This window comes from Pelophylax lessonae, assembly GCF_965119305.1.
Source record: "Pelophylax lessonae genome assembly, chromosome: 1".
In the NCBI taxonomy this organism is placed as follows: domain Eukaryota; kingdom Metazoa; phylum Chordata; class Amphibia; order Anura; family Ranidae; genus Pelophylax; species Pelophylax lessonae.
The window spans coordinates 50516573-50542127 of NC_138768.1; the positions used below are offsets into that span (position 1 = coordinate 50516573).

Below are 25555 nucleotides of genomic sequence, written 5' to 3' on the forward strand. Positions count from 1 at the left end.
GGCCACGCCGAGGTCACTGCCAACACAACCATCTTTCTTAAGCGGGATTAAATAACCCACACTGCAGTCTGGCTGACTGCCTACTGTCACTGAGCGGCTTCCTAAGAGTTTATTTTCAGCTGCAAAGATTTGGGCTTCTGATCCACAGCCTCAATTTAGTCGTGACACACAAATAAAACCTGAGTGAACATTAACACTGGAGGGTAGATGGCTATTCAGCTCCATTGAGGCCCGGATTTAAAGGTCTCTTGCTGGAAAACATTGGTTAGCTGCTGAGGGACTAAAAGGTCTAGGATGCCTTGCAACAAGAAAAATTTCCCAGATGTTTGTTTTGTAATATTTTTAAAGTGACCCTGTAGTGAAATACTTTACTGATACTCATTTACAGTAAACCCCTATACTTTTATCACAAGAGACACTTTAAATAATCTAGAATAGATTTTTTTTTTTAAGGGTATTGGCTGACTGTGGCTTCTAGGATTTAGGCCTCTGGTTGTAGTTGACTGTGGCTTCTAGGATTTAGGCCTCTAGTAATAGTTGACTGTGGCTTCTAGGATTTAGGCCTCTAGTAGTAGTTGACTGTGGCTTCTAGGATTTAGGCCTCTGGTTGTAGTTGACTGTGGCTTCTAGGATTTAGGCCTCTGGTTGTAGTTGACTGTGGCTTCTAGGATTTAGGCCTCTAGTAGTAGTTGACTGTGGCTTCTAGGATTTAGGCCTCTAGTAATAGTTGACTGTGGCTTCTAGGATTTAGGCCTCTGGTAGTAGTTGACTGTGGCTTCTAGGATTTAGGCCTCTGGTAGTAGTTGACTGTGGCTTCTAAGATTTCGGCCTCTAGTAATAGTTGACTGCGACTTCTACGATCTAGGCCTCTGGTTGTAGCTGACTGTGGCTTCTTGAATTTAGACTTCCGGTGGGTAGTAGCTTACTGTGGCTTCCAGGATTTAGACTTTTTTCTTTGTAGCCAACTGTGCGTTCTAGGATTAGGTTTCTGGTGGTAGCTGACTATGACTTCTGGGATTTAGGCTTCTGGTGGTAGCTGACTGCGGCTTCCAGGATTTAGGCTTCTGGTGGTAGGTGAGTTTGGCTTCTAGACTTCTAATAATAGCTAACTGTGGCTTCTAGGATTTAGGCTTCTGGTAGTAGTTGACTGTGGCTTCTAGGATTTAGGCTTCTGGTAGTAGTTGACTGTGGCTTCTAGGATCTAGGCCTCTGGATGTAGCTGACTGTGGCTTCTTGAATTTAGACTTCCGGTGGGTAGTAGCTGACTGTGGCTTCTGGGATTTAGACTTTTCTTGGTAGCCAACTGTGGGTTCTAGGATTAGGCTTCTGGTGGTAGCTGACTATGGCTTCTGGGATTTAGGCTTCTGGTGGTAGCCGGCTGCGGCTTCCAGGATTTAGGCTTCTGGTGGTAGGTGAGTTTGGCTTCTAGACTTCTAATAATAGCTAACTGTGGCTTCTAGGATTTAGGCTTCTGGTAGTAGTTGACTGTGGCTTCTAGGATTTAGGCTTCTGGTAGTAGTTGACTGTGGCTTCTAGGATCTAGGCCTCTGGATGTAGCTGACTGTGGCTTCTTGAATTTAGACTTCCGGTGGGTAGTAGCTGACTGTGGCTTCTGGGATTTAGACTTTTCTTGGTAGCCAACTGTGGGTTCTAGGATTAGGCTTCTGGTGGTAGCTGACTATGGCTTCTGGGATTTAGGCTTCTGGTGGTAGCCGGCTGCGGCTTCCAGGATTTAGGCTTCTGGTGGTAGGTGAGTTTGGCTTCTAGACTTCTAATAATAGCTAACTGCGGCTTCCAGGATTTAGGCTTCTGGTGGTAGGTGAGTTTGGCTTCTAGACTCCTGATAATAGCTTACTGTGGCTTCTAGGATTTAGGCTTCTTTGGTAGATTTTCAAAGTAAGTCACGTTGCTGGTTTAACAGGAAATAGTGAGCAAGGGGAGGAAACTGCATCATCTATGTTATGAAAGTGTTGCCAAAAAGTATCTTCAAGAATATATACATACATATTTATATTTATACATTTATATTCAGGAATCTTTTGATTACTCATCGAAAAAGTATGCAGATGGATCATTGTTTGAGTTAACGTAATAATACACGATTAGTGGGTGAGCCTCTACAATAAAAAAAAAAAAAAAGTTTCTCTCCTTTTCCTCAGTTGAAGAATTCATGACTTTTTCTTCCTTCCCTAAGCAACGGGGCCAAGGAGTTTGCTGGCAGCAGCTAATTTTGGTTTTGGCGGCTCTGCTCTCACACGGATCCCCACCCAATGTCATTATCTTGGGTTTAGCTTATAAAAAGTAAACTTTTTTCTTTTTTTCGAATGGTTTGCACTGCCTTTTAGCCTTTTCACCTGCGTTATTCTAGTTTTTAAGGCAGCCTTTTTCTAAAGGATCTATAGGAAATCCTGGTAGAAATGTAATTCATTGGGGTTGTGTGCATATAACATTCTTGTCGAGGTGTCTGAAGTTTTCCAAAGATTGCTAGCGCTTTCAGAATCTTAGGCAGGACAGCAGGGTTTTACTATAGGTTGTGCATTCCTTCTATGTTTCCATGCAGTGTTCGCTTATAAGGGTACGAGTCTGATCTTTATCAACTTTTTATCTTTGTTTGTGGTTGTGGAAGCCATGTTGCCTTAATGTTATATGAGCGATTCCTGGAGGATGTGTTGGCCTTATTCTCTTAAGGCCTTCCTGTTCTACCTCTAGATATTCCACAATTCCAAATCCGCATTCTGTAATTAAAAGCTGGTTAGTGTAAAATATGACTGTTGTTCACCCAAGGACTTTTTTATTTTTTTTTGTGGTGGGTCAATATTTTGGATCCAGTATGGCTGTTTTCAGATGTATTTAGCAGAAATCATTAACTATGAACCCAATGCAAGTGACATTTCACCCTGTATAAATAGGTTGTATTCTTTTCAAGTCATGCCAGGGAGGTTGATGCCCGTACAAAAGCACAACAGACCCCCATGTTCAATGCATGTTCATTTCTTTTCGAAGGCAAGAGCTGCCTGCTAGCAGAGACTGTTTGCTACGCTGAAAGACTATTGACGGGATAATGGAGTTCAACCGGAGACCACGTGCCTTGGATAAGAAAAGAGCCTATTTAACCTAGTAACCTTACTGCAAGGAGATTATGAGGCTGGGTTTTGTTCTTGGGATACAACAAGCTCTCGGTTGTATTTGTGTCTCCATTTGTGTTGGTGTGCCATATTGTTGCCATTGTGAGAGTCCAGTTAGCCCCCACACAATGAAAACATTGGCAGCTCGTCTATAAAACCAGATACTACAAAACAATAGGATGGCTGCCTACAGACAGCCAATTGGTTTTCACTTTCTTATCTGCACTGGGGAAATAGCAGCTTGGATCTGATTGGTTGTTGTGGGCAGCTGCTCCAGTTTCCTTTGTTCTTATTTATATAATTGAACCCTTGTGTCTTAGAACAGTCGCTTGCCTAGGTTTTCTTTGTATCTGCTAATAGAGAAGGTAGAGGGAAACTTAATACACATGAATTAGACAAGTAATGCACCGCCTAATGTTCATTTTTCTTCATGGACCAAAAAACCATGAAAAATTAAGACCTAATATTATTTTTTCACGTGAGGTTTAGACCTGAAGGCATACAACCTAAGAGCTTTCAATCTATTACACATGATTGGGTTGTAGGCTGAAATGCATTTGAGGCCCAGATTTGAAGTGCACCTGTCACTCATCACTTTGCGGCCAAGAGAAATATTCAGGTAGTCATGCGGTCAACAGTGCCTGTCTGAGTGATGTCACCAATTCTTTGTTAATAGATGGCCTCCTTCATAGCGTCTGTCGCTGAATGCCTGCCAGTATTTGACAATGATGTCTCCACTGTAACTCTTGTCACTGTGATTTCATCTGTGTCATGCGAATGACAATTTAACCTGCTCGATAAGGTCTTGACAGATCCTGATTCATCTTTGCCTTCCAACATTTAGCCTTTGTGCAGCCTTGCCCGTGGTTATAGGAAGTCATTACGGTTGATAGTCTACATTGCAATTTTGCAACCAAAGAGATTCCGAAAGTTTTATGGTGGTGGTGTAACATCCCTATCATGGGCGGCGATCTCCATTTATAAAAGTTGTCTGAGTTCCATTAATCTAGCAGACGGGAAGAGTTCAATAGAGCATATTACCCAGTTCACCGGTTGTACTTTAACCTCGCCACTGACGTCTTAGCTGGTTAGACATTTATCAGCCTTCTACAGTGTGTTCCTGACCTGGTTGTGGTGTCTCGGGAATATTACTGTTTTAATAAGGGAGGTTAATACCCCCCCCAGGCACAGAGAAATTCTTGGTGCATGTGAGTGGCGCTTGGTGTTGCTTCCTCCATGTTGAATCCTGTGACGGCTGTTCTCAATGTAGATGATAGCCGTTCAAAAGAAATGTACATTTTAGGTTACTTATAACTAGCCGTACACCGTCAAGATTTTTTTTTCTTTTCTTCTTTGCACCAAAAGGTTCCCAATATTTTCAGAAGCCTAATTTTTGGCGCCAAGGGTTGAATTTACATCGGTCAACAAGCTTGGCTACTTCTAGCTCATGTAATGAAGTATAAGCTTTATAATCAATGAGGGGGAAAGTATAGACTTGACATGGGACAGGTAACAAAGGAGTAAATATAAGCTTAAGCGCCCATTCAGACTGGCGCGACACAACTTTGTGGGGCGACCTGTGAAGTGCACCGCGACCTCGGCGCGACTTGCACGGACTTCATAGAATTGAAGCCAATGCAAGTCGCCTCCAGGTCGCCCCAAAGTAGTACAGGACCTTTTTTCTAAGTCGGAGCGACTTATGTCGCTCCTATTAGAACGGGTCCTGTACTATTTAATGGCGAGCGACCGCGACTTGTCAGGCAACCAAGTCGCCTGACAAGTCGCGCTAGTGTGAATGGACCCTTATGCTGGCCAAACATGGATCGAATTCCAAACAAATTTTGTTTAAAGAAATACATTTTGTACGTTTTTGTGATCCAATGGTGGCACTGTTGATTTCTAAATTTGACCAACCAAGCCTTCAATTTCACCTCATGTTGCTACAGAAAATAATTTTTGTGGCTAAGAATCTTTTCTTTCCGGGAATTTTCTTTTCTTGCACTCATGCGCATTTCTTTTCTAATTTATGTTTCTCGCACGTTTCTCCCATCATTGATTAGAAAATTGTTCATTTTTCAGAAAATTGCCGGCATGCCCAATTACTCAAATTCTATGGACACACGAAAATCGGCCCTTGCCCGCTAAAGGTGCAAAATTTGAAGGAAAATTGTTAGCTAAGGTTCAACCCATGTGTATGGCCTACCTTAGGTTACAAAATCAAAGTAAAAGTGCAGACAGGCTCACAAATTTTTGGTTAATTTTGCATCGCGACAACAGTTTTTGTCTTTGTAATGGCTGTCACAGTTGGAGGCCCAGATATGTTCATTAAATATCCACTAGAATTCAGTTTCACTCCAAAGGTGTATAGGAAACCAGTTTTATAATGAAAATTATTGGCAGACCAGCAAAGCTAGAAATGAGCCGTATTTTGTAAATTTGACGGTTTTCCCTGATTTGGACTCGTTCCTTTCCATGTGTGATTTACGCCAAAGGTGATGCAAGGTGTAAATAACACTTTTTGTGGTGTGTGTGTTTTTTCTTTTTTTTAATTTTCCATCGAACACACACATTCGTCTGTAGTTTTCCAAGCAGAAAGTATTTGTGTGTGTGCGTGAGATGTGTTTAGCATGTGCTGAGGAGACATGATTAGATTATGAAGGCAGACAGAAGTAATGATTAACTTTTTCAGTCTGCACACTGTCTCCAACCTGGCTGCTGGTGATGTGTTTGTGTGTTTTTCTTTCTTTCTCTTCTACTAAGTACTGGAATGGTGTGATGGCCTAGGATTGCAGTGCGAAACACGAGGATGACAGTACAAAGAAAGTGGGGGGAGGGAAATAAAAAGGTTTTATCTTTCTTTTTTTTTCTCTTTTTTTTTACTTTACTCATTAGATCCAGCAGTGGAATTTGAGTGGAATCCAGTAAAAATGCTACAAAACGTCCACACATGCAAACTATATTTATTATATTTCCAAGGGGGGTAAGCAGGCACCAGTTCATGCTTAAAAAGGGTGTCATTTGCTCCTCTTAATTTCGCAGAGACCCTACACAATATCATTGTGTATTCTGTGATATGTGGCCGCCCCGATGGTTGTAATTGGGTCCCCTGTAGAAACCCCGTTGTCCTTCCTGATATGGTTGTTAATCAACCCCTGTACTGGTCACCAGCACCTTTTGAGACCAACCGATACAACCCCCTATACTGGTCACCTCCACCTTTTGAGACCAACCGATACAACCCCCTATACTGGTCACCTCCACCTTTTGAGACCAACCGATACAACCCCCTATACTGGTCACCTCCACCTTTTGAGGCCAACTGATACAAACCCCTGTACTGGTCACCTCCACCTTTTCAGACCAACCGATACAACCCCTGTACTGGTCACCTCCACCTTTTCAGACCAACCGATACAACCCCCTGTACTGGTCACCTCCACCTTTTGAGACCAACCGATACAACCCCCTGTACTGGTCACCTCCACCTTTTGAGACCAACCGATACAACCCCCTGTACTGGTCACCTCCACCTTTTCAGACCAACCGATACAACCCCTGTACTGGTCACCTCCACCTTTTCAGACCAACCGATACAACCCCCTGTACTGGTCACCTCGACCTTTTGAGACCAACCGATACAACCCCCTGTACTGGTCACCTCCACCTTTTGAGACCAACCGATACAACCCCTGTACTGGTCACCTCCACCTTTTCAGACCAACCGATACAACCCCCTGTACTGGTCACCTCCACCTTTTGAGACCAACCGATACAACCCGCTGTACTGGTCACCTCCACCTTTTCAGACCAACCGATACAACCCCCTGTACTGGTCACCTCCACCTTTTCAGACCAACCGATACAACCCCCTGTACTGGTCACCTCCACCTTTTCAGACCAACCGATACAACCCGCTGTACTGGTCACCTCCACCTTTTCAGACCAACCGATACAACCCCTGTACTGGTCACCTCCACCTTTTGAGACCAGCCGATATCCACTAAGATACTTAACCACCATGACAGGAGATGTAGACACGTATACTACTGTGCATATGTGGGCCTTGCATGACCACTCATCGCATGCATAAATGGAACTTGTAGAACCCACTCAATGTACACTTTATGCCTAATTTGACAATTGGGTTTGCAGGTTGGGTCCCTCTAAACCGGAGGTCTCCAAACTTTCTAAACAAAGGGTCAGCTTACTGTCCTTTAGGCTTTAGGGGGGCCAAGCTGTGGCTGATGAGTATGCACTGCTGTCAGTAGTAAGCAATACCCCATCGCTGGTTTTAATGGGAGGAATCGTGCCCCATTGTTGGTATTCGTTGGAGGAGTAGTGTACTATTGTTGCTATCAGTGGGGGGAATAGTGCTCCATTGTTGGTGTCATTGAGAGGAATAGTGCCCCAAAGGCTAAATAAAGGCAAGCAAAGGGCCGCAGTTTGGAGACCACTGCTCTAAACCAATGCAAAGGTGTGTCTGATGGCCATGTGAGATTCCGTTGATAAAAGGCACAGGTCCATCTTGTTTAACCTAAAGACTAAACTAAAAAAAAAAAAATATCCTCAGAACCCTACACTTCCAGTTGATCCAGTGGAAGGCCAAAAAAACCTTGAGCTGAGTTGAGAAAACTAGCACAATAGATTGCCAACCTAGAGGCTCCACTTTCTTTTCATGACGAGTTGAAGGACCTATTGTAGACATGTAGGGGTTGATTTACTAAAAACAGAGAATGCAAAATCTGAGGCAGCTGTGCATAGAAACCAATCATCTTCCAGGTTTTTTTTGTCAAAGCTTCATTGAATAATCTGTAGTTAGAAGCTGATTGGCTACCATGCACAGCTGCACCCGATTTTGCACTCCAGTTTTAGTAAATCAACCCCATAATGTCACCTGTAAGCCATATTTATTTAAATTTGTAGAAGCAACATTGGGTACCTGTAGCAGCCAAATACTAGGATTATCTTTTTTTTTTTTTTTTTCCCCCCCTATTCTTTAATGACTTTTCTCCATCCGTTGTTCAGACCAGGAAGCTGAAAGTTCCAAAAAAAGAGCCAATTTCACATTAGCATTTTCCAGTTCTTGTCTTTGCAGAAATTGAGGTTACCATGCATTTTTTAGTGCAGACAGTTTGTACTTTGAGGGCCTTTTATATGCTCAAATTGTCTTTAAACAACTAACCACACTGGCACAATAATATACATTTTACTGCTTATTTAGATTTGAGGTACAACAGAGTCTCCTTTCCGTATGAAAGAGTTTAACCGCAGGCTGAGCACCGCAATAAAGAAAAAAGGCTTGTTTTTTTTATTTTAGTATTCCTCCACATTTTGCGCTAGATTTCTCTCTTCCTTTTTTTATATATTTAAATATACGACAATATGAGTAACCTTTACAGTACATGCAGCAGCCGTCTTCTACCTTCTTTGACGCTGGCACTGCCATATACAAGCTTGGTCACATGATGTGGCTCTCTATGGAATGCATTGTAATGGGCTGCAGTTTATTTATGTTTTTGTTGTATGGCCTCCTTGCACTATTTTTTGCTGCAGCTTTTGTGTGGTTTCTATTCTGGGTCTTTTGTTGGATGTACCTTTTTTTTTTTTTTTTTTTTTTTTTTTTTTTTAACCCAGGTGTATTGCAGATGGCTTTCAGTGTTGTAATGGTTTAAACTGGAAAAAAGAAACAATTTTCTCTTCTTTTTTTTTTTTTTTTTTTATTTTTTGGTATGATTTTCCATTTTGTGCTGGTCTAATAGCACCAACATAGCCCAACTTGGGTTGTTGTTGGTGTGTGTGTGTGTGTGCATGCTTGTTTTTGTTACAATGCAGTTGTTCCCTTAGGGTTTGTGCATTCATTCCTTCTCGTCTATCTCATCTCATTGCCTCTGTAGTATAATAGCCACTTTAAGATTCTTAGAATCTTCCTTTTTTTTAATTTTTTTTATTATTGGTTTAAAAAGCCTTGATTGGCACGCAGGAATGGTATCTTTAATGGGTGGGCACCCCTACTATGAAAAAAAAAGTGTTATAGTGAGTAGGCACTAAAGGAATCGAAAAGACCCCCCCAACCGAAATTGCTGTGTAGACCAGAAGGTATTCACGTATTTCATTCAATCACATATCCCAAAAATAGGAGGATCATTCCTCATTTCAGGACAATGGGTAGAGTCACCCAAATCATTTCTTTACGGCCCAATGGCCATATACGAATCCGGAATTACTGGGAGTAGAGTGCAAATATAGCCGAATACAGCAGTTTTAGACTTACTGTATTTTCTGGCGTATAAGACTACTTTTGAACCTCAAAAAAATCCCCCAAAAATGGGGGGTCGTCTTATACGCCGAGTATAATATCTCCAAGGTAACCTAAGTATAAGTATTACCGGTAGATGAAAATTAGGGGGGGTCGTCTTATACGCCCAGTCGTCTTATACGCCGGAAAATACGGTAGACACTTTTTTGGCCATTATCAATGAAGAGTATGGATGTTTTGGAGTAGGGTTTTGGACCCAAAGAGAAAGTATAACCTACATATAGTATACTGCAGTGGTCTCCAAACTGTAGCCTGGGTGCCTGGGCCCTTCGCTTGCCTTTGTCTGACCCTTGGGGCACCATTTCTCCCACTGATGCCAATGAAGGGGCACTATTCCACCCATTATACCATCAATGGGGCACTATTCCCACCACTGACACCAACAAAGCGATACTATTCCTCCATCTGATACCAATGATGGGACACTATTCTTCCCATTGATACCCACAATAAGGCACTATTCCCCACATTAAAATCCATGTTGGGGTATTGCTTACTCCCATTGATGCCCCCCCCCCCCCTAAAGCCTGAAGGACAATAAACTGGCCCTTTTTGTTTTAGAAAGTTTGAAGACCCCCCTAGTATATGGTATAACATACAGGTTATGGTGAGAAAAGACAAAATGAATCAAAAAGCTCTTCAACCAAACCGGTGTGTAACACAGTAACATTTTCTTGAAACATAAGGCATTTGCATGTTTTCTTCCATCACAAATCCCTTAAAGCGCCTTTCACATGGGCAGACTCTGCCAACTCAGGGTGGAATTTGTCTGCTAATCCCTGCTGAGCAGCGAGCGGTTGGTTCGTATCTGCTCCGCTTATGCAGAGTGGACACAGACCCCGCCTACTCTCCTCAATGGGCAGCCGGATGTAAACGTGCGGTCTGTCCATTTGCACCCAACTGCTATCCGATCCGTCAGATGGATGGGGAACGGATCCCCATCTGTCTGTCTTTAGTGGACAGGATCAGATGGGATGTCAGTGGGAGTCAACAGACACGTGTCCATTGACATCCGTCGCTCCATAGAGGGCAATCGGTGATCCGATCAAATCCGCCTGAGAAACTGACAGATGGACCCGATCGGTCCACCCATGTGAAAGGGGCCAAAATAAGAGGAATCGGTTAATAGGAAATGCTAAATGAAGGGCTTGGAGGGCGAAGGGGGTCACCAGATCATTTTCTGTATTCAGTCGCAGAAAGAAGCTGTTGTACCCAACCAATTGGTAGCAAAAGCAAAATGCTTCTTCCCACACTGCAGCTAATTTTGAACATTGAGCGCTCATATGACACATATATACCCAATAAAATTGTTGTGCAGGCGTTTTTTAATTGCATGTGTGGAAAATCAAGAGATCGCCAGTGCAGCACAAGCTCAGATGTTTTGTGACTTGCAGGCACAAATATATCTCGTGTCAGATCCTGAAAGATGTCTTAATAGGGAAATCAGCTTCTTGCCCGAGGCTGCACTCTGACATAAAAGGGTTAAACAAACACTAAGCAATGCACACTGTAAATAATACAATGTGAATGGGTTTTGGCCTCCCTAGAAAAAAAACCCACCCTTCCTCTAAGGCATTTTGCTATTAAGCTAAGCTTTAACTCCAGCCTACAAAGGACACTCTATAATTTGCATGGCTGATGAGACTCCATTCTTGGCAGGGGATTTCCCCCCCCCCCCCCACCAACCACTGGAGTCAGTCAGACAAGATTTTTGTTTTCTGCTTGAATTTTTTTTCCATTTTTTTTTTTTTTCTTGTGTGGCAGCAGCAAAAGTATGGTAGAGTTTAGTGAGAAGGTGAATAGGTTCATTTTATGGCCTTTATATATCCTTGGAGCAGGGAGGAATGGCTCGTCCTTTTCAATTTCCTTATATCCCCTGAATTCAATTTCCTTATATCCCCTGAATTCAATTTCCTTATATCCCATGAATTCTATCTGTTGGTGTGCCATACAGAGAGGTTCACCAACAGACTGCTGTTGAATATAAGATATAAATGATTTACCAAAGTCTAACCTAATGGCATCCACAGATGGGTTTGATTCAACCAAGAGCATCGCTTTTATTTGAAAGCTCACCCCATGTTGCCCCGTCAGGTTTTTTTTTTGGCTACCAATATGCGCACCTCCAAACTGTGGACCTGGGGCCGAATGCGGCCCTTTGCTTGCCTTCATCCAGCTCTTGAGGCACTTTTTTCTTCCACTGACACCAACAAGCAATATTCCTGCTACGGACATCAACAATGGGGCACTATTCCTCCCACTGACACCAATGATGGGGCACTATACCTCCACTAATACCAATGATGGGGCACTATTCCTCCCACTGACACCAATGATGGGGCACTATACCTCCACTAATACCAATGATGGGGCACTATTCCTCCCACTGACACCAATGATGGGGCACTATTCCTCCCACTGATACCAGAGATGGGGCACTATACCTCCTACTGATACCAGTGATGGGGCACTCTTCCTCCCACTGACACCAGTGATGGGGCACTCTTCCTCCCACTGACACCAGTGATGGGGCACTCTTCCTCCCACTGACACCAGTGATGGGGCACTCTTCCTCCCACTGACACCAATGATTGGGCACTCTTCCTCCCACTGACACCAGTGATGGGGCACTCTTCCTCCCACTGACACCAATGATTGGGCACTCTTCCTCCCACTGATACCAATGATGGGGCACTCTTCCTCCCACTGATACCAATGATGGGGCACCATTACTCCCACTGACACCAATGATGGGGCACTCTTCCTCCCACAGATGCCAATGATGGGGCACTCTTCCTCCCACAGATGCCAATGATGGGGCACTCTTCCTCCCACAGATGCCAATGATGGGGCACTCTTCCTCCCACAGATGCCAATGATGGGGCACTCTTCCTCCCACTGATGCCAATGATGGGGCACTATTCCTCCCACTGATACCAGAGATGGGGCACTATACCTCCTTCTGATACCAATGACGGGGCACTCTTCTTCCCACTGATACCAATGACGGGGCACTCTTCCTCCCACTGATACCAATGAGGGGGCACTCTTCCTCCCACTGATACCAATGCAATGACGGGGCACTCTTCCTCCCACTGATACCAATGACGGGATACTATTCCTCCCACTGACACCAATGATGGGGTTCTATTCCTCCCACTGATACCAATGATGGTGTACTATTCCTCCCAATGATGGGGTGCTATTCCTCCCACTGATACCAATGATGGGGTGCTATTTCTCCCACTGATACCAATGATGGGGTGCTATTCCTCCCACTGATACCAATGATGGGGCACTATTCCTCCCACTGACTTCAAAGATGCATTGTTTACTCCAACTGACGCCATGACCGTTTCTACTCCCAATAGCCACAGTCCGGCCCACCCTAAAGTCTGGAAGACCGTAAACTAGCCCTTTTGTTTAGAAAGTTTGGAGACCCCTGTTACCCATGCTATTCATGGTTCTTTATGAATTAAAATTATGAAAGAATAAAGTATATAATTTTGGATAGAGTGACTAATACCCCTGTTTTTTGCGCGTTTGCAATCTATGTCCCATTATGGAGATTTCACTTCCTGTCCTGGAATCACACCAGGAAGTAAGAGCAAATGGGGAAGCACCCTGTTGGAGATTTATCACTGGAGCAAGTGTCCCCATCAGAAGACCTCCCCCCCCTCCATTCTGGTTCCGGGGACAACTCAGTTTTCTGGATTTCCCATCACTTTATATCTGACAATGACAGAGGATGAAGCTCCCCAGTGGGGACTGCATATAAAACCAAATCGGTCCAATACCCTTCCCACCCATTAGGGGGGGCACAACCAATGGTGGCACCATATTCTAACTCATTCTTATGAACAAGCCAGCACATCGCGTTGGCTAAACCTCAAAAATAAAATCTTTTGAAATTCTATTATTAATATAATTTTTTTTTTAAAAAAGGAACCTCCGTTGTGTATTTGAGGTTCACCCGTGCGGTTTGCTGGCTTTTCATGTGAAACCAGACGGGGTTGCCAACCCTTCACACACTATCCAAACCTTTAAAAAAAAAAAAAATTGCTTTGGATACACTTTAAAAACACCTCCTTTCTTTGGCAATGCGGAAGCATAGTGCTCAACTGGGAAAATGTATTTTGGGTGTTGAGACCCCCTCTCCCCCCCTTTCTTCCCAGGCATACATTTCCACAGGTAGCAGACCAAATAATTTTTTTTATGTAAGGCATAAATCATCCTTTTCAGATTTTTTGTAGAAAAATATGAATTGGCACAAGTTTGTAGTTCTTAAAAAAAAAAAAAAAAAAAAAAAAAAAAAGTTGTGCCTTCTGCTGCCTGTTGGGGGTGATGTTGCCGGGACTCACTCTCCCTTTCTGCCTCCTTTAGACATCCGGCCCCATGAATGCCCAGCAGGCATAAATTATAGCCGTACGTTAATATATAACCAAGGGTATATTTTCCTTAAGGAAACAAATCACAGTCCCATCATTGTTATAGATTTAATGACTAGACATCCCGTCAACACCGCTGTCCCTTAAAACGGAACTTAGTCGACATATTTATAGTGTACCTTGGCTTGAAACCATTAATAAGTTTGGCAAATTACTTTAAAAAAAAAAAAAAAAAATAGAAAAAAAAAAAAACTCCTTGGAGCCCGATGTCATTGAAGAAGCTGGTAGGATTCATTCATGAACTCGAGCCGTACTTCCCATAACTGGGCCCGTTCATCGCAAGCCAGGATGGTCCGTTTTATACACACTGCCAATTAAATGGGCCTTTGTATGAGGCAGTGAGCGGCCTGTTATGTGGTATTCACCAACGCATACACAAACACACAAGACTAGTCTAGCTCTCTCCCCCCTCCCCTCCTTCGTCTTTCCTGGAAGTGACTCTTTCATGTTGGGGTGTAGAGAAAAAAAAAAAAAGGGAAATAAAAATAAACAAAAAAAAAAAAGGGGGTAAAAAAAAAATCTAAGTTTTATCTATTGCTACACTTCAAACGTTCCTCCGTAGCTTTAATGTAAGAGTTTGTAGTGTACAAGTTATGCATACCGAGTGCACTCCAAAAAAAAATTTTTTTTTTTTTTTCCCTTTTTGTTTGAAGGTTTTTCAAAAGATCTACTTTTACTAACTTCCCAAAGTTTATTCTCTGAACCTTTTGCTGTCTTCTTTTTTTTTTTTTTTTTTTTTTAGTGTATGTAAATCCAAACAATCAATGTCCTCTATTTATACCCTTCTGGCCTATTAAATATACCATTAAAATAGCATAAAAAAAAAAGGTATTAAAAGTCAAATTTTTGATTTGGTGCACATTTTCTTTATTTTGTAACGTGTGTTTTTTGTGTATACTGTATACTATTTACCAAACGGGGAACAATATATGGATATGTTGATCCTGCTAGAAATCCAGTGCTGTCTTGTGCACCCTGGGAATGTAGAAGAGCATGTCTACCCACTGGGCCACTGTGGTTCCTTTTGGTGACCCTCAACATCACTTTTAAGTCCTTCATTCACCAGGGGTCAGCAGGAGAAAAGCACAGTGGCCCAGTGGGTAGACATCCTGCGCACAAGGGAGCACTGGATTTCAGGCAGGATCAATAAGTCCCATCATTGTTATGGATTTATTATGTTGTAGGCCTATAGTCCAATCATTGTTATGGATTTGTTACAGGCCTATAGTCCCATCGTTGTTATGGATTTATTATTTGTTATAGGACTATAGTCCCATCATTGTTATGGATTTGTTATAGGCCTTTTGTCCCATCATTTTTATTGATTTTATTATTTGTTATAGGCCTATAGCCCCATCATTGTTATGGATTTATTATGTTATAGGCCTATAGCCCCATCATTGTTATGGATTTATTATGTTATAGGCCTATAGTCCCATCATTGTTATGGATTTATTATGTTATAGGCCTATAGTCCTATCATTGTTATGGATTTAGTATTTGTTATAGGCCTATAGTCCCATCATTGTTATGGATTTATTATGTTATAGGCCTATAGTCCCATCATTGTTATGGATTTATTATGTTATAGGCCTATAGTCCCATCATTGTTATGGATTTATTATGTTATAGGCCTATAGCCCCATCATTGTTATGGATTTAGTATTTGTTATAGGCCTATAGTCCCATCATTGTTATGGATTTATTATTTGTTATAGGCCTATAGTCCCATCATTGTTATGGATTTATTATTTGTTATAGGCCTATAGTCCTATCATTGTTATGGATTTATTATGTTATAGGCCTATAGTCCCATCATTGTTATGGATTTAGTATTTGTTATAGGCCTATAGTCCCATCATTGTTATGGATTTATTATGTTATAGGCCTATAGTCCCATCATTGTTATGGATTTAGTATTTGTTATAGGCCTATAGTCCCATCATTGTTATGGATTTATTATTTGTTATAGGCCTATAGTCCCATCATTGTTATGGATTTATTATTTGTTATAGGCCTATTTGACCAATGGAGTGGTCCAACTTGATCAGTGCTGGGAGCGCTGCTACAGAGTAAAGTTGGCAAACGGGCCAACATGTGTAATGCCACTTTCTTCACCATTTAGTATATTTTTTGCTGACCTATTGATGGGGGTCACTTTTACGGCAACAAAATTTGAATGCAATGTAAATTTTGGGGGATGTAAATGTTTCACTTCAGTCCTGTAGTGTGTGTATATATATATATATATGTGTGTGTGTGTGTGTGTGTGTGTGTGTGTGTGTGTGTGTGTGTGTGTGTGTGTGTGTATATATGTGTGTGTGTGCATATATATATATATATATATATATATATATATATATATATATATATATATATATAATTTGCTTTTTTTTTTTTTTTTTTTGCTTAATTAAAAACATTCCAGTTTGATATGAAGATAAAGGTACCCAAGCTCCAAAAACTAATTGCCATTTCATCCAAAAGATCTTTGTAAATTGGCCCTCTCATTCCATGCTTTTGTTCGTTATGACAGCAGGGGGCGTCTGCTGCCCCCCTGGGCATAAAAATGCAAGCAACGCCTGGGGCTCTTGCTCTAGAAATGTCATCTTGGACCACTCAAACCTCAGCGTGGCTATTCCTTTTTTTTTTCTTTCCAACCGTAGACGTTTTTTTTTTTAAATTTCCAACCGTAGACTTTTTTTTTTTTTTTTCCGCTGGGAGGGGCCAGGAGACGCCTCTCAGCCAGCGACGACGAGCACGCGAAGGGGTTAAGCGGAGAGTAGCTCTACTCACCAAGCCTGCAATTTATTTGGGCTAGGTAATTACCATAATCTGAGAAACGTCTCTTTACTGACGTCTGTCTTAAAATTGCTGGGTGTACTGGCGGGGCTCTTGAGATGAAAGGGAAAAATGCAGTCTTGAGGATTTTCTTTCACGCAACAGGGTGGCTACAGAGCTTCATTTTACAGATGTTTCCTGACCTTTTTTTTTTTTTTTTTTTATTAGTTTCTGAAAAAAAAAAAGATTTGTGTTGAGAGTCAAGATTCATTTTCCTTTTCTTTTTTTTTTTTTTTTTTTTTTTTACGTGTGTGTATATACATGTTTTAAAAAGTTTCTCGGAGCAAACTACAAAATGCAAGCGAGGCATCCACCTTTTCCACTCCAATCTTTATACTTTTTTTTTTTTTTCTTTTTTCTTTTTTTGTAAAATTTTTAAAGTTGGTTTACTCCCATCAATGTTTTTTTGATTGCCCCCCCCCCCCCCTTCCTTTTCAACAAATACTTTTCTGCATGAGCGTACTGTAGTTTGCAGAGGTTAGGTGAAAGGTAATTTGATCGGTTTCCTAAATCCCCTCCCTCGCCAACCCCCCTTTTTTTTTTTTTCTCTTCTAACCCACCCCCTTTTCCCCCCTGCTAGCTGCCTTTTTTGGTACCAGGTTTCAGTCGGATAGATATTTGAGCAAAGTATTGTGAGGCACCATGAAAAGGGGAAACACGAGCAACCAAGCACACCTAGAGATTTTTTTTTTTTTTTTTTTTTTTTATATGGAATTTTGTACACCACCTCCCCTCCTCCCTGATAGAATTTTCTCCCTCCTTTGCTGAACATTAAAAAAAAAAAAAAAAAAAAAAAAAAAATCTCTAGATCAGCTTACTGGATTTCTAACTTCTGAAAAAAAAAGTTTTCTTTCAAAGCTAATGATATGGAATTAAATTGACGGTCGTGACTCATGCCCTCCCCTCCTCCCTCTGCATTCTACCGCGAGACGCTGTTTTAATAAGTTTTTGTAGCTATTTATGCAAACTCCTTTTTTTTTTTTTGTTTTCTCTCCTTGTCTTGTTGCCCCCCCCCCCTCCCCTCTTGTAGATGTGCCTGGGAGGTGTGCTGTCAGTACAAACAAATCCCTTTTGCGAGCGGTGGTGGGTGGCAGTTACGAAAAATACAATTAATGCTTCAGTGCAAGACTTCCGGTCCCCACCCTGCAACGCCACAAAACCACAAATTGATGAGCTGGGGAGAGATTGTTACCCAAGCCGCTTACTTTATTACAAAGCCTCCACGCAGTCGTGAAAAAAAAAGAAAAAAAACATTTTTTTTTTTTTTTGCTGTGTCTTTTTAATTCCCTCGATCTTCCCACGTTGCGATGCTTTAAGCGGACCTTGGGGGCAGGTAGATATAAAATAAATAAGTTTAGTATCAAAAATGTCACATATATTTTTAAAAGGCTACTAATGGCGCTTTTCCACTGTATGGAACCGAACGGTTTGGCTCACTTTTGCGCTTTTCCACGGCATGGACGGTTTGGCTCACTTTTGCGCTTTTCCACTGCATGGACGGTTTGGCTCCCTTTTGCACTTTTCCACTGCATGGACGGTTTGGCTCACTTTTGCACTTTTCCACTGCATGGACGGTTTGGCTCACTTTTGCACTTTTCCACTGCATAGTACCGCATGGTACGTGTTAGAACGGTTCGGTAGGGTACTTTTCCACTACATGGTACGGCTTGCTTAAACAGTACCACCTCGGTTGGGGTTGCAAGCGTGTCGTACCGATACCATATCCCACAATCCTTTGCATGCAGCATTGATTGTTTGTCACTACTAGCCACTGATTGGTCAGAGAATCGTTGTAATCCCACCCACTTACTACTTAGTACTACTTTAGTGGAAAAGCAAACCGAGCCGAGTGGAGCCTACAAAGTGCTGAAAGGTGCCGACTCGTACCACGCAGTGGAAAAGCAAACCGAGCCAAGCTGGGCCAAGCAGTGCCGAGTGGAGCCAAGCCGGTACTTGCAGTGGAAAAGTGCCATAATGTGAGTGCCCGGATTTGCAAAACAGTACTCGAGGCAGGCAGTGGGAGCCAGCCAATCAGGAGAGAACAGAGTGAGTAGAGGGAAGGCCTTGAAGATACACTTCTGCTCTTTCATTATCCAATCACAGGTTGGAGACAGGGAGGGGATCAAACTATGGTAAAGTGAGGTCACCAACCTGGCTGTGCTGTCTGGCAGAGCTTTGTGAATATCAGAACTGCATGGAACTTTTTTGGCATATAAAAAATATTTTTTATAGCTCGTATAGAACCTGCCGTGATGGAAAAATAACAATGACCTTGTTGATCCTTCCTTAAAATGCTAGCTGCCTGGCTGTTATGATGATCCTTTTGCTTTGTTGACCAGGAATGAGCATTGCTGATCTGGACTTTTCCCATGCTTGGCTGGTTTGGGTCAGTGATTTAAAGGGGTTGATTTACTAAAGGCTTATAGACAGGGCAATTGCTCCAGAGCTTAGTAAATGAGAGGCAGCTCTGTGGACTTCATCATCCAATCATTTGCCAACAAAAATGCTGTTTTTTGTTTTCTTTTTTTCCTTGCATGTGATTGGGTAGTATTTGCAAAGTGAAGTGTCACCTCATTTACTAAGGCCGGCCATAGATGGGGCAGATTTGTGTCCTGCAATCACAGGTTGCAAGAAAGAAATTCCCAGAAATTCCCATGATTCCCCTATCAACACACAGTGCTGACTGGGGAATCCCTCCTGTCGAGACATTGGGGTTGATTTACTGAAGCCAAGTAGACTGTGCACTTTCCTGGCAGGTGATTGGGTAGCATTGGCAAAGTGAAGTGTCACCTCATTTACTAAGGCCGGCCATAGATGGTGCAAATTTGTTTCCTGCAACCACGGTTTGCAAGAAAGAAATTCCCATGATTCCCCTATCAACACACAGTGCTGACTGGGGAATCCCTCCTGCTGAGACATTGGGGTTGATTTACTGAAGCCAAGTAGACTGTGCACTTTGCTGCAGATCTTGGTAAATGAGGTAAAGCTTCACTTTTCAAAGTTTACCCAATCACATGCAAGGAAAATTTAAAAAATAAAAATTAAAAAAAACGCATTTTTGCTTGCAAATGATTGGATGATGGAGGTCAGCAGAGCTTTCAGCTCATTTAATAACCACTGGAGCATCTACACTTTGCAAAAGTCTATTTGCCTTTATTAAATCAACCTCATTGTGTTCTCCCGGCGGGATTATTGCTAGCAGCTATAGCAGCCACTAGCGATAATCGCAAGTAAATCCGGCAGGCTGGTTGTACCCAAGTTGATCGATACATTTGGTGCATTAAGCCTGCCCATACACAGTTCGAATCTCGTCTGGTTCCTGCTGAACCGCCTGAGATTTGAACCATCTATGGCCGGCCAGCCTTCGTTCTGGAGCAACTGCACTTGCAGAGTCTATTTGCCGTTAGTAAATCAACCCCAAAGTATAGTGTGAAGCATTTTTGGGAGATTGACAATGCTATTCCCTATATCACTCTTGGTTACTTTGAAAGTATCAAATGAATTGCTTGGTTGAAGGTTAATATTAAAGTCTAGTGCATTTTTGGTTGTTGGCCTGCAGTAACCATCCTTAGCCTTTGGGTGGCACTGTTGCAAAGTGGTAATGGCAATAAGAAAAGAGCTACATGTGCTTAGTCTCCTGGGGTAATTCAACATTTATTTTTAAGTAGTGTTAATACATCTTCTTTGATATCTGTACCAATCGCTCCGCATTTGTGTGCACAAGGTAGATCAAGCTCAAATCGTAACGTTTCTTTTTTTTGTCTTCTCTTTGCAGATTCCCAACTTCTTCAGGAGTCTGGGGACCCGTCCCATTGGTGCGTGGTAGCGTACTGGGAAGAAAAAACGCGGGTGGGTCGTTTGTATTCTGTCCAAGAACCTTCCCTGGATATCTTTTATGATCTACCTCAGGGGAACGGCTTCTGCATAGGACAACTAAACTCGGACAACAGAAGCCAGCTGGTGCAAAAAGTGCGCAGCAAAATCGGCTATGGCATCCAGCTCACCAAGGAAGTGGACGGCGTCTGGGTTTACAACCGCAGCAGCTATCCCATTTTCATCAAGTCGGCCACACTGGACAACCCCGATTCTAGGACGTTATTGGTCCATAAAGTGTTTCCCGGATTCTCCATCAAAGCTTTTGACTATGAGAAGGCTTACAGTTTGCAAAGGCCCAACGACCACGAGTTTATGCAACAGCCCTGGACTGGGTACACTGTACAGATAAGCTTTGTGAAAGGCTGGGGACAGTGCTACACGAGACAGTTTATCAGTAGTTGTCCCTGCTGGTTAGAGGTGATCTTCAATAACCGATGACTCGGAAACAAGTGGACTTCGGGACTTCTTTACTACTTGCTGCTAAAATTTCCTTCCGAGTGCTTGCTTCTTTGTGCATACTTTCCCCCCCTTCCCTTCACAGATATTTGTGTTTGTTTTTGAGAAATAGCTTATGTCAAGGATTTCTTTTTTTCAAAAACTTTTCTGACAAGTGTGAATGAGGTCGGTAGGTTGGGGGTGAAGGACAGGCCCCATTCTCTTGTGACGTTGTAGTCCTGTCTCATTGCAACCTATTTTATTTAAAAGCATGGGGAGAGAAATCAGTATTTATTTTTCTACAGTATAGAGGTGAATCCCCCCTTGCTCTACCTTCTCTAGGATGTTTGGGTACAGAAAGGCAAACAGCCGTAACAATGGATAAAGCCGTATGTGGGGGGGCTGAGGTTGGGCAGCAACTAGAGATGTCCACCATTTGGTCCTACACTGGCCACCTTTAATGCATTGGATGTACTACTAAAGTGGAAGTAAACCCATCGATTTTAAACAGTTACATTCCCGACACGTGCCGAAAATGTAACTGTCACATTGGTTGGGCTCTCAACCAAACTGTCCAACCATCCAATGGCTGGTGTCATAACTGATTACGTGTGCAAGCATCATGGTGGTTGAGGATCAAACCGAGGCCAAGGTGGCCGCTTCCTTGGCTGAAAACAATAGAAGGGTTTACTTCCACTTTGAGAGCGTGAGTTGCTGTAACCTTTAGTGACCAATCGTACATTGGCCTAAAAACTCCAGCGAAAGCTTTATAATGAAATCTCTGATTGGCTGTTATTGCTTCGATGCTCTTTGCATCAAGGTGGCCTTGATGACCTTTACTATAGTCCGTAAACTCTTGCACACAGAACAGATATTAAGGAAGGAGTGCACTTTTAAAACATCTTATGCTGGCCATAGATGATAAGATTACTCGATCCCCCACCCCTCCATCAGCATAGTCCGTGTTGATGGAGGAATCCCTCCCGTGACGCTATTCTGTTCTCCGTGTGTGGGGAGCTGTCCCAACTGGGAGAACACACAGTGATTATTACTACCGGCTGGTTGGGGCACATTCGGGCCTGTTCATACATAGTTCGAATCTCGGCCCGGCCTGTTGAACCGGCCGAGATTCGAACAGTCTATGGTCGGCTTTGGTAAGGCAAGTCAAGCAGGTTTGAAAATATGACTTCACGCCTTTTTTTTCTGTCTTTCTCAGGCTACTGCGAGGTAAATGTGGATCCTCAAGGGTCCCATCAGCTCAACTATCATTTCATTTGTTGATCATGTCTTCTAGTGAATGAAAAATATATGGATACAGTTGTCACTATGTTTGTTTTTTCTCTTCCCCTGAGCACCTCTTTTTCTTTTATACATGGTTCTAGGCACTTTGTTAAAGGCATGCGCTGTAGAGAGTACAAGATTCCACAGCTTCATGCGTTGAGTTGGCCATGTTTGAGGGACAACACAACCAATTTTTTATTTTATGAAAAAAGTGCACTTGTTCTTTAAGTCTGATTTTTGTGGACGTGTTTGAAATCATCTAAAAACGGGCTACCGTAAAGGTGGGGGATTTAGTGGTCAAAGCAAGCCCCATTCATCTCCTTCTCTTCAGGACTGGTAAAGTTTGCCTTTTGCCATGGCTTGTTTGGCACAGCCTTGCCACCTTTCCACTCAAGGTGTACAGAGAAATATGTGCTTGAGTCTGGAGTGTAGTGATTGTGCTTCATTTTGACAAAGACCAAACCAAAAACTGCCGAAACTGCCTAACCCAGTGGTCCTCAACCCTGGCCTACAGGGCCCACTAACAGGCCAGATTTTAGGTATTACCTTGGGGAGATGCAGACTAGAGTACTGCAATCCCTGAGCAGCAAATTATATCACCTTTCAGTTATCTTGCAAATCTGGCCTGTTAGTGGGCCCTGTAGGCCAGGGTTGAGGACCACTGGCCTAACCGACCCCCCCCCCCCCCATCATCCACCCCCATAATGCAGATAGTCAAACACAATTTTTTTTTTTTTTTTTTTTAAAGGGGCAGTGCATGTGGTTTGTTGTTTTTAAATAGGCCAATGCAATAAAAAAAACAGCCGACTTTTCTAAGAAAAAAAAAAAATAGTTCACAGACTGACAAATTCACTTTATGTATGTCTAATGTAAATTTATACCTATATGATATTTAAGAGCCGCGATGGTCAATGGTTTAGGGATATGTTTTCCTGAATAGCGCCTGCGCTGTGCAAAGTATTGTGGTTTTTTTTTGTTTTTGTTTTTTTTTTACTATTCCGTGACTGCCAGTGAGTATTGGAACTTTTAGTGGCAACAAAGTGTTTTGCACTGTGGCTTCTTATTGTCCAATTTTAAGAGAAAAAAACGAGAAATGGAGTGATCCTAAATTTGTGAATATATGCTATTCCTGGCTCTCTCATTGGCTGCAGGGGGCTTTGAATTTCTAAATTCTATTTCTGTGTGGTCAAAAATTTATCAAAGAGCTTTATTTTAAAGATTTTTACAATGGGCATTGAGGCACAGTGCATAAACACTCTGAATGGGCCCTTTTGCCGTAGGGCGAATGCCAACCAAATCTGGTATTTATGTCTTGAGCGGGCACTGGTGGGTTGGATCCACCTATTGGCTTCTTATATCTCCCGTAGAATCCAGTCTTGTCTTTCCCCAATATATCTGTGACTCCGGTTCCTCGTACAAGGCCATAATGAAGGTGTCACCTTCTCATAGCTGCATTATGAAGAATCCATCTAAGGGGTTGTGGTTTCCATCATTTGACCTTGTAATGTCCATTCTTCGAATAAGAAAAGACAATTCTGGTGTTGATCTCTCTGCTCTGGAGACCCCAAGAGTAGAAGCCAAGCCAAGAAGTAATTCAGCTTTCCCAAAACCACACAAGACTGAAATATCAAATTTGGGTGGGTTTAAGGCAGCCAGGTTGGGAGCCAAACCAATGTGTGTTTGAATGGAGCCTAGCAAGCCACAAAAAGTTGCACACCACAAACCCGATGCTCTTCGCAATTCGACCTTCTCATACACATTGGTCCAAACTGGAAGCCTCCGGGAGGCAACCTCTGAACTCGGTTCCATCTGCGGCTATGTATCTGAAACATACAGTATTTGCTCAATAATTTTCCTCCTTTTTAAGGTACAAGTTATGCACAGAGAACCTTTTTTTTCTTCTATATATCATACGTGGCGTATGACACGTTAACATTGGTTATTGCTCAATGAGCATGTTTAAACATAAGCTATTTTTCTAAATACCGAAATTTAGATGAACAAGAGGGTAAGCACTCTTTGGAACTTAAAGCAATGTAGTGCTTGGAAAAAAACAAAAAGGCAAAAGAAAAAAAAAAACCGAAACAAAAAACGAACTCTTTAAAAAAGAAAAAAAAAATCTGAGATTTATTAAAGAAAAAATGTATTTTATGTTATATATAAATATATTATTACTTGTAAATATAAAAGACGTTTTATAAGCCTCATTATTTATGTATTGTGCAATGTGTATAAACGAGAAAAATTAAAAAGATGCACTTTGCTTAATATAAATGCAAATAACAAATGCCAAATTAAAAAAAAAAAATCTAAAATTTAACTATTTTGACTTGTTTTTTCATTTATCATCATCATTCTTATTATAAAATGAAACTCTGGTTCCCTGTGTCGCCTATGAATATTTCAAGCATTTATCATCATTCTTATTATAAAGGGAAACTCTGGTTCCCTATGTCGCCTATGAATATTTCAAGCATTTATCATCATTCTTATTATAAAGGGAAACTCTGGTTCCCTATGTCGCCTATGAATATTTCAAGCATTTAGAAAACATTGAAGCTTACCTGCTTGTGTCCTATAGATGGTGACATGGGCCAGCATGCTTCCTAAAAGTTGAGGGCCGTGTAGGTGTGTCTGCCTTTTAATCATGTGATCAGTTTTGGATCTAAAGCCTCGTACACACGCAACGATTGTTGGCCGACCGATCGGCCGTCTTTTGTCCAGTGTTGTTGTGTTGGTTGAAATGTGCTCTAGACTGCACACTATTTTTTTCGGCCAACAACAACCAACTTCAGAAGCGATGTCATGTGATGGTTTACTTTCCGTGTGTTTTTTCTTCTCTGAGCATGCCCAGTCTTGCTCATCTGATTTTTGTCTGCCGAAATCTGTACTGACTGACGGAAAATCGGCCGTTCTGTTGACGGCCAACAAAAATTTTATAGCCTGCACACCAGATTTTGTTCGACCGAAAAGTCGCAGTCGGTTGTCGGAGGCATCATACTAACAAGCCGACAATCGGCCGATTGGACGTTGGCCGAAAATTCACGGCCAACAATCGTTGCGTGTGTACGAGGCTTAAGATCTTTACAGAAATCTTTGGTTGTTGGAACTTTTGCTCAGCTTTATGATGAATGTAGCTTGGGGCAGGAGACAACAGAGGACACAGAGGGGTCGATCTACTAAACGCAAATAGACTGTGCACTTTGCAAAGTGCAGTTGCACTCAGCAAGAGT

The 25555-nt window shown here is 42.1% G+C and overlaps 1 protein-coding gene across 3 annotated transcripts in view; it reads left to right on the forward strand.

The window, feature by feature from the left end:
* The window catches only part of SMAD7 (SMAD family member 7), a 54829-nt gene extending 33299 nt beyond the window's left edge, over positions 1–21530 (forward strand). For all 3 annotated transcript variants that reach the window (XM_082269173.1, XM_082269174.1, XM_082269175.1), the window contains one exon: positions 20506–21530. In XM_082269173.1, coding sequence (XP_082125299.1) covers positions 20506–21044 — 539 coding nt within the window. In that variant the 3' untranslated portion in view covers positions 21045–21530. The remainder of the gene's footprint in view (positions 1–20505) is intronic.
* Positions 21531–25555: the final 4025 nt, after the last annotated feature.